A 12754-nucleotide genomic window follows, 5' to 3' on the forward strand; every position below is an offset into this window, starting at 1 on the left:
AATTGTGACCCAGACAGCTTTCCGCCTTACGACAAGCGCAGCCAACTCCCCCGTGACACGTAAATTCTTTGCAAGCCCACAGCAGGCAGAACCCAACCTGCTGCTATTTTTAAAACCCCTTTTATGAAAAGTCCGGATCGCCTCCGAGTGAGACGGCCCCTCGCCACAGACTCATAAAGACCAGGACTCCGCGATTCAGGGTGAACTCCCTGCTTCCCAAAGATTTATAAGTTCTCACCAATTGTCAAAAGGGCAGGGGGGGGGGGGCGGAGAAACAGAGATAATATTAAAACCTAAATGGAGAGGGGGGGAAAGGAAAGAAAGCGATGTTCTCGCCAGCAAAAGTATGCCGTTACCTTGAATGGCTGTTCTCCTGTAAGCAGCAATACACACCCAAGAAGACAACTTTCTCTCTCTCTCTCTCTCTCTCTCTCTCTCTCTCACACACACACACACACACACACACAGAAACCAAACTTACAAGCAACACAACTGTATTGTTAAAAACCTCAAAAGGTTGGCCCAGGGTTGAACAAAAGCCTTGTGTGACTCCTACAGTGTTCCAGAGGGGGTCTGCCTGGCTGATGTTTCCTTGTGTACTTTCTGCCTGGAAGGGGGATAAGCGGGAAGGTGTTAACCTTTTCTCAATCTGGAGCGCTCGAGAGTTTTTGCCTCGCCTCCAAATCCAATAGGGAGCAGATTTAAGTGGGCTCTCCGCGTTCCCCTCCCGGTCGGGCAGCTCCTCCTGGCCGCTTCGGCACCCACGCACACAAACACACAAACACGTCCAGCGGAGTAGTCCTGCGCCCGCCGTGACTCCAAGTTGGCAAGGCTCCCCAGCAGCTGGGAGTCTTTATCAGCTCAATAGGTCAAAAGTCTGCAGACAGTGGGTGGAACAGCAATAGGCCACAAAACTAACACTTGTCCTCCTGGAACACAGAAGGGAGGGGAGGGAGAGAAGAAAGCAGTCAGGGGCGTAAGATTAAAAGCCTGGCTCTCATCCACAGCAGACGGCTTTTCTGGGCAGTGAAAAACAGAGAGAGAAAATTAAACGAAGCACACAAAAGACTGGAGTGCGTACAAACAGCGGAATGGTTTTCTTCCGTCAACACACGCAGCTCAAATACTACAGCAGCTCTGGTTGCATCTGGAGAAGGCCTCCCGTTGAGCTGCCCTTCGAGCTCTTCGGGGACATGCGGCTAGCTGCCCTGCACGATATGCACGGCTTTCCGTCCCCGGTCGGCTGCTCTGGTAGAGGCACCAAAAGCCTAAGTTTGCATTTCTGGAATACCCGAGAAATACTACGTGGTTTGCGTGCCCTGGTCCGGTAAAAGGGACTGTTCAGTCGGAAAGGGTGGCTGCTGTTAGGATCTAGAACCAGGAAGATGTGGGAATGCAGGAGTCTTTGTGGCCATGTGGCACTAGGGTGGGCCCAGGATGGTGACGACCACAGAGCTGCCAGCCACGCACTAAGCTGGCCGTCCCCATTCAAAGGCGAGGCGAACGGGCAGCTGTGGCAATCAGGGCAAAGCTTTCTAAGAGAAAGGAGAAGAAGGGCTTCTCGAAAATTGGGTTTCGAAAACCATCTGGCTGCCACCCAAATTACTGTTCTCTGTGTGTGCGCTTCATCTTGGGGAACACAATAGCATAAACATCAGGGCACAAGCAAAGAGCACCAGAAGTGGAAAAGGAGCCAAACACAGATATTTTGCTTCCGTCATCAGACTGCTCTTTTGTGAATGCTGCAGAGCACGGCTGCCTCAGACGGAGACAGTAACTGCTCAATTAGAAGGCTTCCGCAGAGCCCGTGAAGAAGAGCTGATTTTGATCCCTCACTTTTCACCACCCGAAGGAGTCTCGGAGCGGCCTTCCCTCCCTCTCCCCACCACAGACATCTGGGGAGGCAGATGAGACTGAGTGAGCTCTGAGAGAACAGCTCTAACAAGACTGTGACTAGGCCAAGGTCACCCAGCTGGCTGCATGGGGAGAAGTGCGGTATCAAAGCCGGCTCTCCACATCAGAGGCCGCCGCTCTTAACTGCAACACCAAACTGCTCTGGAGAGAAGAGTCAAATGGAAACAAACTCCACTTCTCCCTTCATTCCGAGAGGAGCAGCGCTTGGCTGTCCAGGCGTATCCGTTGCGCTTCAACTCGGTGCAGCCTTCGGGGGCTGCTGAGACCCTGTTGGAGCCCCCGTCTGTAAGGAACCAGCACAGGCCAGGGAGACGGATGAGTCCCGTCTGAGCACCACAAGCGTGGCCAAAAGAAAGCACCAGGTGAAAGCACCGGCCTCTCACCATCTACTTGAGTTCATGTGAGAATATTGCCCCTTGAAGGAGCATTTCTAATAGGAGGAAGAAGAGGAGTTTTGGCTCTCAGGATCAATGAGAACAAACGGTTGTGTGTGTGTGTGTGTGTGTGTGTGAGTGTGTGTGCGTCCCCCCCCGGTGAAGAAAACCTGACTTGGAAAGATTAAATGGCAAGCCACGGAAGGCCATGTTTTCCCGTTTCCTCCTCCGTTTGACTCCATCGCCAAAGCACAGCCAGGCAGACTCGCTTTCCGTGGCAGGAAGAAAAGCCTCACTGCGGGGAGGGCCGTGGCTTCAGAACAGTGTCCTGGGGAGGGGTCGTGGCTCAGTGGCAAGGCATCTTGCCTGGGGTGCAGCAGGGTCCTGGGATCACGCCCCGGCGTCTCCGGTTTCAAAAGTGGCGAGGGATTTGAAAGGCCTGCGACCCTGTGAGCTGCTGCCGACCTGAGCGGGCAACCCCGGCCTGCTCGGATTCGGAGACAGGCAGCTTCAGGTGTTCCGTGTTTCCAGCTTGAGAGGCAACGGCCTGCTGCTCCCTCCATCCCCGCTGCTCCTCGCTTCAGGGCCACGCAGGCAGAGGCAAGAAGGGCTGCGTCGTCTGCTGCTGCCATTCAGTGACAAGCCGCCGGGCAGGGTATAATTTTCCATATTTGCATGAAAAACGTACAGATGCTGGGCTTTTCTGTAAACGGGGAAAAAAGCAGCAGGAGCTAAAAGTGCTCTTATGGGGGGGGGGGAGTGACGTTTAACATGGCTTGTCTCGAATTGCACTTCCAGAGTTTTGAAAATACCTGCCCACTTTTGAAGGATGGGAAGCTTCTGTTTCTCCTGGTTCCGGGGGGAAGGGGAGGGGGAATGATTATATTTGGGCATGAGAGCCAGCGTTGTGAAGTGGTTAAGAGTGGCAGCCTCTAATCTGGAGAGCTGGGGTTGATTCCCCGCTCCTCCAGAAGCAACCAACTTGGGTTAGTCATAGTCCTGTTAGAGCTGTTCTCACAGAGCTCTCTTAGCTCTGCCGACCTCTGTTGCGGGGAGAGCAAGGATAGGTGATTGCAAGCCGTATTGAAACTCCCTCGGGTAGTGACAAGCGGCATATAAAAACCAGCTCTTCTTCTTAAATGCACAGAGAACACATCCAGAATGCCTGGCTGGAGACATTCCTTTCACTTCCCAATCTTGGTTCCCTCTTGGTTTCATACATATGAATAAATTCCAAATGACTGTGCTATTTCCCCGCCAATGGCCAAAAAAAATCCTTATTTTCAAGAAACAAGACTTTTCAAGAAACCTGCATGCAAATGAGACCTCTGGGGACCACTTCAGCTAGTCTTCTGTGTGGGACAGAGCCAGTGGTCAGTCCAGGACAAGGCCTAGATTCAAACCCTGTTCTCTGCCGTAAAAGCTTGCCAGGTGACCTTGGGCTAGCTGCACATCTACCTCAAAAGGACTGCTGTGAGGGTGAAAAGAACACAAGCTTTGGGTCCCTGTTGGAGAAAAGGGGAGGGTATAAAAAATGTAGTTCAATGAAGCCGGGTGTCGTTTCGATATTTGCACAGATGTGGCTTGCAAGAAACAGAAATAGGACATCACTTGAAGGGGGGGGGGGGATAAATCAACTATGCGGCTGGCAAGAAACACCGAAACAGAAGTTTCAGGCACAGGGGCAAATCTGTTTTGAGAAGACAAGGTTCCCGAGCAAGTCGTTATAAAACCAGTTAACACGCACAAGGTAGATCCCACCTTCCCCTCTAGCCGAGACCCCAGGGTGACTCCCCCCTGTCATTACCCCTGATGCAATCCGGCCATGGGCGTTTCTCTCAAGGGGAAGAGCTTGGGGTAGACGATGGTAAACATGGGTTGGCTGCAGCGGTGGCAGTGTCCCAGGGGGCAGCGCAAGAGATCGGAGAGGCTTCTCGGCAACGAGATCGGCGTCAGGAGCTGGAGACCTAGGCGTTAGGGGAGGAAACAAAAAAAAAGGAGAGGATTGGATGGAAAAGTCCTCGAGACAATGGACTGGTGGCCTCGTTCACCGAGAACTTTTCTGCATGGGGAATTCGGCCTAGTCCAGAGTGTGTCTGGGCTGAATTCCCCGTGTGGAGAAGGCCCGAGTGGACCACACCCTAGGTTAATACCTTGTCGGAAATTCAACAACAAAACAACCCAACCACATAAGTTTCAGTGGTGACTTGGGAGAATGAAATGCTCAAGGGGGTATTCGTTAAGACTTGGGCAGTGGGTCTTCTTCATGAAAACAGTCCAGGGCAAGGACAGACGATCATGGTAAGACTTCGGGGCTGTGCCTAGATCAGGCTTTTTCAACCTTTTGCTGGCAGAGGCTCATGGGAATTGTAGTCCATGAACATCTGGAGGACCACAGGTTGGCTCTACCCCTGCTCTATGGTATAAAAGTTGAGGAAGGCTGGATGAAGGTTTGCCAATCCACCCATTCAGGTGCTCGGTGACGGGCGATGGGATCCATCGCGGCTCGGCTACCTTTAAGAAGCCCGCAGTAGGTGTGGTGCAGAGTCCGCATGGCCATCTCTTGCAGGGGCAAGACGGGGTCCAGGTGGGTCCCAATCGACTTCACCTCTGCTGGGAGAAAAACTGTCAGCTGCCCCGAAGAAAAGGAGAGCAGCTTCGCATCTGGCTTCTGAACAGGAGAACCACAGCTGGAGAAACAGTGGTGGAAAAAAGAAGACTGTTTCAATGGGGAATAACATTGCACACTAAAGGCCATCACCTGGTGAATCCCCTGAGACTCCCTTTGGTAGCACGTTGCTTCCACTCACCCAACTAAAACCTGCATTTCCCACCCAACAACCTGCTAGGCCCATGGAAACAAAAGATACCACTGCTTTGCTACAGATTTCGGTAGCTCCCTTGAAACGGTCCTTGGCCTCAAGGGACATCAGTCAGATGGACACCAACTCCATTCTTTTCCCCAAGGTGGGGATCACCATATCCCATGCTAGTGGCACAGATGGTGTGAGTGACAGGGTCTACAAAGTTTCGTCAGAACACAGGAGACTGGGGTTCGAATCCCTGGCTGAGTTGCAAAACCCATGAGGTCTTGGGGAAGACATTAGCCTTAAAACAACTGCAGAAATCACCGAATGATGCCCTCAATCTTTAAGAAAGGAGCATGGAAGAATGCTAGATTCTGAACACCACTGGCCAGTCAAGGATTTGGATTTGGAAACGCAGCCACGGGCCACACTGGCTTTCACGAAAGCCGAAAGAAAAACCAACCAAGGTTTTTAGCAGCGAGCCCAAAAGTAAAAAGGGAAGAATAACTGACTGCAGTCAGTACATCCCAAATGCTTAATAGTCATTCATTTTCTGGGTTTTTTTTTCGGGGGGGGGATCATCTGGGCATGGGATTGGGGTGGCTGTGGGTGGGCAGGTTGTTGTGAATTTCCTGCATTGTCCCGGGGGTCAGACTAGATGACCCTGGAGGTCCCTTCCGGTTCTATGATTCTATGAGTCTGCCTCCGAAGTTGGGGCTCACTTCTGCAACTCCTGCCCCAAGCACAGTCACTTCCAACGGCAGGTACACACGAGGTTCTGTTTGTACGATCGCCTTGTAAAACACCACCCAGGCCTTCAAGAGGGGGAACCTGCCACTGGCACTTTCGTTAATATGCATGCTTTTTCGTTTTGCCAGCGGTGCCTAAAGCATACAAGTGGACCCTTTTACGCTCCGGATGGCTCCCAAATTAACCTGATTCTGTTTGCTAAAGGGATTCTGTTTGCTAAAAGGAATATTTTTTTTCGGGCCACAAATTACTGTCCTGGTGCAACAAGTAAATAAGAACCGGCGTGCCATTCTACGCTGAACAAATAGTTCGGCAGAATGTTTTCGGAGGGCCTTGGTCTCGGAAAAAAAAACTCCAGAGAACAGTCTGTGGATGCAGAGGTTTTGAAAAGTTACTTATGAAATTACAAACTGAGCCAGACTTTTATTCTGCTGGGCGATCGTCCCAAAAATGTCCTATAATGTCAAAGAAGTGGACAGTCTGTCAGGAGCTTAGGGAAATGAAATACTCATGCTGAAAGTATTGAATGTTTGGAAAATTAAAGCGGGAGACTTAGGAGACTGTAGGCCATCGTAATCCTTTCAACCTAAGGGTAAAAGCCACCCAAACGTGATCGGAAAAAGGCAGCCTGTGTGATAAGAAGGAGGGTGACAACTTAATCCGGACACTTACCCACTGCAGCCGATAACTTTATTATAAAGGTAAGAGGGAAGCCCTTTCAAGTAAATATTGTTATCCACATAAACGTACTGCAGTTCTCGGGAACGACCTAAATCTGGATGTGGGAAACAAAGAAAGGGGATGAAGAAATCAAATTTCTGCCAGAAATCGTGGTGATATGCAGACAAACCCGCCCACCGCTACAATCTAGCAAGGCTCTGCTGAAAGAGGAGCTGCCAAGAACTGCTTGCTCATGAAACAGACGGGATTTGTGCAATTTCTCCCATTTCTCATTTGCAAGGTCACGACGGGTTCTCCTTGCTCTCTTGGGATACCTCTAAGGAGCCCTATAACATGATGAAGGAATGACACAGGGAAAAGTGAGGCTTCCAGATTTACCAGGTACAAAGATTTCCAAATTCCTAAGAGGGCTGTCGAATCTCTCTCACCCAGTAAAAACAACCAGGGATGGTACTAGTGAAAAAAACCAGCAACAATAACTATGTGCATTTTCGGGGAGTGGAGAAAAACAATTAATATCACCTGCAGTTTTGATTTGCCGGCTTTCTTCGCAAGACAATGAAAACGTTCCACTCCTAGGAACAGGAATTTTGTGGCCGGTTATAGGGCATGCCTTTTCAGCGCAAAACATAACTTGGGGGAGCTGTTCTCATCCAGATACAAGAGTTGAATGAGGTTAGCACATGTAGTGAGGTAAGAAACCAATATCTTTGTTGAGTCCTGGGGGTTCCATTGTTTTGAGTGTTGCAGTATTTCCCGGGAGCTCATTAAGGGAGTCTTGGTGGTGGCAGCAAAAAGAAATAACGGGACAGAGGGGAATGATTGTTTCCGTTCAACATGTGAGTCCTAGAGAATAACCCCCATCAGTTTTTGTTCTACCGGAGGGATGCTGCAGAGACAAACCCTCAAGCCGCCGGGAAGCCTTCAGCCTTGCGGCATGAGGATGTGCTACTGTCTCACCTCAGCTGCTCGAAGACAAACAGCTGTGCCGAGGAGAACCTCAAAAAGATTCCCTAAACATCTGGCAGCTACCACTGGAACGGGCTCTTTCCCACCTTCCCCTGCCATTAATTTTTGAACTACTCTTCCTGCTATAAACAGCCCTTTGCTCAACGCAATCCCTTCTTGACTTTGTGGAGCAAGGAAGCTGTCCATCTGAGACTACAGAGCAAGTTTTCATGTGGCTTTTCTAAAGCACTTGAAGGGGGGGGGGACACTTTCCACTCTCCTCCTTCCAAAGCGAAAGATCAAAGCCTTTCTGGTGGAAATGACCAACTGCTTCTGAGTCCTGAACAACCCCCCCAGTTCAAATATTTCCCCACCCTTCATGTTTTAACCTCAGGGCACTGGCGTATGGTTTCCACATGGCTCTCTTTCATGACGGTCTTTAACTCTGCTGTGAAAGCGAACACAGAGATGAAGTCTATACTGTGAGAGGATAACACCCCCTCCCCTTTAATCACAGGAAGGGGGGGATCAGACCGGCTTGCCTAACACCAAATGCATGCGCACTCTCAAGAGAGCATTACCATTAAGATTTTGGGTCGTGCCATCCTATGGCCACGTTCTCAAAAATTGAATGCCGCATTTATTGGGGCAGTGGGAGCCAACGAGGGGTTGGATTCAGACGAAAATTCCCAGTAGCAGAATCGAACCCCCTCAAAACGGTGCTCCTGGGGGACACAAGACACCCCCTCCCCCGGGAATAACAACAGGGGAGGAACTTGCAGCAGGAAGGGGGCCTCTGCAGAAATTGCCGATTCAGTTTGGATCCAACCCAGTGATTTTCGCAATTGGAACCTCAAAAGCACTGCAATTCAGCTCAGCTTGGGATCTGCTTATTGTCAAGTTACTGAGCACCTTTAAACAACACACACAAACAAGCATGAACTGACTCAGATCTGCCCCCGCTCTCCTGCCTTCCACCAGGGATAGAAGTTGGGTGCCCTTCGTCATGCTGCTCCAACCAGCACTCCCTCTGCAATGGCACCACTGTGCTCTTCACCTGTGGGCACCCTCCCTGACTCTCTCACCACGGAAGGACCACAGGGAAGGCCCTCCCATCTCCTCCACACTCCCTGTCTCACCTGCACCCTCCTCCCTTAACAGGTGTGCCACTGCTCTTCTTGGCTGCTGGGGGACTGCAAGGAGATGCCCCCGCCCATCCTCCACTGCAGCCCCCCATTCTCCCCAACTTTCAGTCCACCCAGATAGCTGCGGGGGAGAGGGTCCCATTCCCCAGCCCATTTTCAAAACGGACCTCTCGGCTAGTTGCATTATCAAGGTGTCCTTCCTGAGTTGTTCAGTCTAGGCGGTTCTAGTTTAATTTTTTCGAACTGCCATCCACTACCATCTGCCACAGGCCTACCCAGCGTCCTCCACACGACTACACGGAAAGGTGCAAAGTCCTCTTCAGGATATGATATAACATCAGCTTGGTTTAGGCTTGGAAACTTATTTCTACATCAAGAGAGGCTGTTGACAACCATGAAGTAAACGATGTGGGTGTGATTATACATTATATTAAAATATCTGCCCGAGCCGAAACAGACGAAGCTATTTATTCGCCTCAATGAGAACATTTGTTGTCGACCCAGAAGCCACCAAACCTAATTTTAAGGCTCTTCCCCCCCCTCCCCTGCTTTAACATGTCGGTTGACATTTTTAATGTAGATATATAATTATGACCTGCCTCGCAGAACTCAAACGGCAAACATGTGGAAAGACAACTTGTGTGTACATCTGTGGCCATCTTGACCAAAATGCAGCCAAGGTCCTCTGTGATGAAGCCTCTCCTACACAAGGGCAGAAAGGAGGGCTTTCATGGGGACCACTTGCCAGGCTAGACAGCTGAAACCCAAGGCCACGCAAATTGTTGACTTTATCTTTTGAAAAATCACAGCCGTCTCTCCAGAGGAAGCTCAACAGAAGGTCTCAGTCCTCATCTCAAAAAAGGCACCCTGTGAGGTAGATGGAGCTGAGAGAGCTCTGAGAGAACTGGGACTGGCCCAAGGTCATCCAGCTGGCTGCATGAGGAAGAGGAAGAGGAGGAATCAAACCCGGTTCTCCAGATTAGAGGTCCCTGCTCTTCACCACTATACCAAGTTGGCGTTCTAGGCAGGCCAGTGGTGTGATCCAGCTCAGCATGACTAACGGCCTTATGGACGTCCCCAGCAAGCACAGAGTCTCCCTCTTTTTCAAACCCAAAATTCGAAGACCAGTCTTAAGAGGCCTAACGATTTAATTCCAGTTTCCTCAGCAAAACAAGAACAATGTTGCGAGCAGAGATTTAGAAATACCGATGGATCAAAAGAAAAGAAGACTTTAAAACAGTGGTTCTTAACCTGGGGGTCAGGACCCCTTTGGGGGTTGAACGACCTTTTCACAGGGGTCGTGGCAGGGTGAGCAGCTTGGCGGGGGGGGGGTGCCATCCACACAACAGCCTTGCGGGCTAGATGGAGATAGAGTGTTCATCTCTCTGGAGCAGCGGAAAAGAGCAAGATGGGCATGGTGGGACAAGAGGCAGAACTGAACTGAGAAACCCCAGAAAAATTTTTTTTACATATAATCATGAGCCATGGATCTTCATGCCATTGGTCAGTTTCGGTTTAATTTCTGTGAAAGAACCCTTGCATAATTTTATGATTGGAACTGTATTAAAGGGTCGGGGCATTAGGAAGGTTGAGAACCACTGGTTTAGAACAAGAATGCAGTCCTGCCTCTCTCCACACATGAGCGAAGGGGCTTACTCACCCAGCGGCAAGAACGCCAAACGGTTTCCGGCCATGGATAGCTCATTGAGACTGGGGAGCTGGCACAGATGTCGAGGGACGCACCACAGATGGTTCCGGTCAGCAGTCAAGTACTGAAGAGAGAGGCACAGGTGAAGCCTCTCTGGCAGAGTTATTAAGTGATTGGTCGAAATGTCCAACGTCTGCAGCTCTCTGAGGTCTCCAACCTCTGCAACCAAAACAGCAGGCATTACTGGGCAGTGTTTTCGCACCATCTGACATGCCAGCTACAATGCGGTGGGCAAAGTCAGCATTCCACACATTGTAATGTCCACTAGATGCGGTGGCCAGGGCTGTTCCTGATATCTGTCGTGGCTATAAGAGAAGCACACGGGGCCACTGATGCACAACCAGGATGCTGTAAACAGTTAGACAGGCCCTGACTGGGCTTCAGCACCCATTAAAGTCAATGGCACCATGCCAGCCCCAGAGGAGATCAGGGCCCTGATGGAAGACAAATAGTTCCGCGGGGCCTGCAAAAGGGAGTTCCTCCGCCAGGCATTTGGTTGAGGTCGACCTGAACCACCCCCTCCCACAGGGCCTCCCCCTGAGCCTCCATCTTATGGCACCCACTACAGCTCCACCCAACACACTGGGCTATTGGCATGCGTTAATTTAACGTTCTCCATATTTTTCAATTGTTTTACTATGTTGCTGTCATTATCACTGTATTGCTGTTAAACTAAGTTATCTCTACCATTTCTGTTTGATGTGAACCACCCTGAGCCTTCAGGGAGGGCGATGGATGGATGGATGGATGGATGGATGGATGGATGGATGGAGGGAAGGAGGGATGGAGGGAAGGAGGGATGGATGGAGGGAGGGAGGGAGGGATGGAGGGAGGGAGGGATGGAAGGATGGATGGAGTTTCACAGTCATCTCCACTGACCATCCATAGGCCAGCAAAAGTGTACCTAACATTTGTATACGTGGAAAAGGACAGCAGCTGAGATTTTGTCAATCTCTACCCTTAGCTGTTGTTAGTTCTTTGCTTTAAAAACAGCATTACATACACACACATACAAATACACACGCTTCTTTGACATTCACAGCATGCTGATAGCAATTTTGAACACCACCTTGAAATCTTCTGATGAAAAGTAGACTCGGTCTTTGTAAACAAGGAAAACCACTTCTACACCCTTGCAATGGCACCTGCTTCTCATCTCCCCAATTTGCATAACTTATTTGCAGTAGCACTTAGACGACTGATTCTAAAGTTGCGCCAAACTCTTCTTTTGCAATGCGCGCCTACTACCAGGTAAACAAGCAAAGAGCGCCTATGTTCATTTGAAGCTTCATTAGAAACAATGGAGAGAGAGGGAGAGAAACAGAGGCATGGAGAGAAGGGGGGTAGAACAAGGACCAATATGAAAACGTCCGTTCTCATGAGTTTCCGGCAAGCCTCGCCGTGTAACTTCCAGGGTTGTCTTGAAATGTAACATTGTGTGACTTGGTATAAAGCCACATTCATCACATCTTAATTAAAACAGGATGGTTTCCAGTGGCCCCCATAAAGGAGGAAGACAGACACCAGCATACAAATGAGGATTAAGAAAAAATTGGAGAAACAAAGTGCTTGTTTTAAAGCGATGCGTAGTTTGTACCGCATTCAAGATACGGAGACATTAAAAGGGGAAAAAATTAGTTATGATGCTATTGTCCAGAATTCAGCCATGTTGCTGTTGATGAGGGCACAGTTGCTACAGGAAGCAGGGATGCAATGGGGCAATTTTAAGGGCCAACAGATCCTAGATGGATTGTAGCCTGGAATACAGGTGAACAAGAAGGAATGCTCTTCCACTGTACCCCCCCCCAAAGAGCATGGAGGTCCAGTGATCAGCATTTGCTCAGGTAGTTGTGAATTCCTGCAGGGGGTTGGACTAGATCAGCGGTCCCCAACCTTCTTGTAGTCGGGGACCGCCTCCAAGGGTGGGAGAGAGCCGGCGGCCCGGCCACAGCAGCTGCACGTAAACACGCACGCGCAGTTGCCGCACATGCGCGTTTTCGCCACTAGGTGGCGTCAACGCGCATGCGCAGAATAGCCGCACGTGCACGTTTTCGCAGGAAGGGGGCGCAACACGCATGCGCGGCAGCTCCATGCGTGCGCATTTGCGTTGCTGGTGTGCCAGCGGCCGCGCCTGCCTCTTCCCCCCCTCTCGCTGCGGGGGGAGGGGAAGGCAGGCGTGGCCGCTGGCGGCCCGGTACCATGGCCTTAACGGCCCAGTACCGGGCCGCAGACCGGGGGTTGGAGACCTCTGGACTAGATGACCCTGGAGAGCCCTCCCAACTCTATGATTCTACGATCTCCAATCCAAAAGAAGTAAAACTGGTCTTGAGCTCAGCCAGGGCCTTTTCGGTCTCCAACCTGGTGGAACGCTCGCCCTGATGAGATCCGGATCCTTCCGGGGCTTTCAAGAGTTCCGCAGGGCCTGCA

General features: G+C 50.6%; 1 protein-coding gene across 2 annotated transcripts in view; it reads right to left on the reverse strand.

The window, feature by feature from the left end:
* Positions 1 to 477: 477 nt before the first annotated feature.
* LRRC28 (leucine rich repeat containing 28) overlaps positions 478 to 12754 on the reverse strand; it is a 47749-nt gene continuing 35472 nt past the window's right edge. For both annotated transcript variants that reach the window (XM_077317577.1, XM_077317578.1), the window contains exons 6-10: positions 10280 to 10486; positions 6518 to 6620; positions 4803 to 4978; positions 4096 to 4255; positions 478 to 929 (exon numbers count right to left, since the gene is read on the reverse strand). In XM_077317577.1, coding sequence (XP_077173692.1) covers positions 857 to 929; positions 4096 to 4255; positions 4803 to 4978; positions 6518 to 6620; positions 10280 to 10486 — 719 coding nt within the window. In that variant the 3' untranslated portion in view covers positions 478 to 856. The remainder of the gene's footprint in view (positions 930 to 4095; positions 4256 to 4802; positions 4979 to 6517; positions 6621 to 10279; positions 10487 to 12754) is intronic.

Source organism: Paroedura picta, chromosome 18, assembly GCF_049243985.1.
Source record: "Paroedura picta isolate Pp20150507F chromosome 18, Ppicta_v3.0, whole genome shotgun sequence".
Lineage (NCBI taxonomy): Eukaryota > Metazoa > Chordata > Lepidosauria > Squamata > Gekkonidae > Paroedura > Paroedura picta.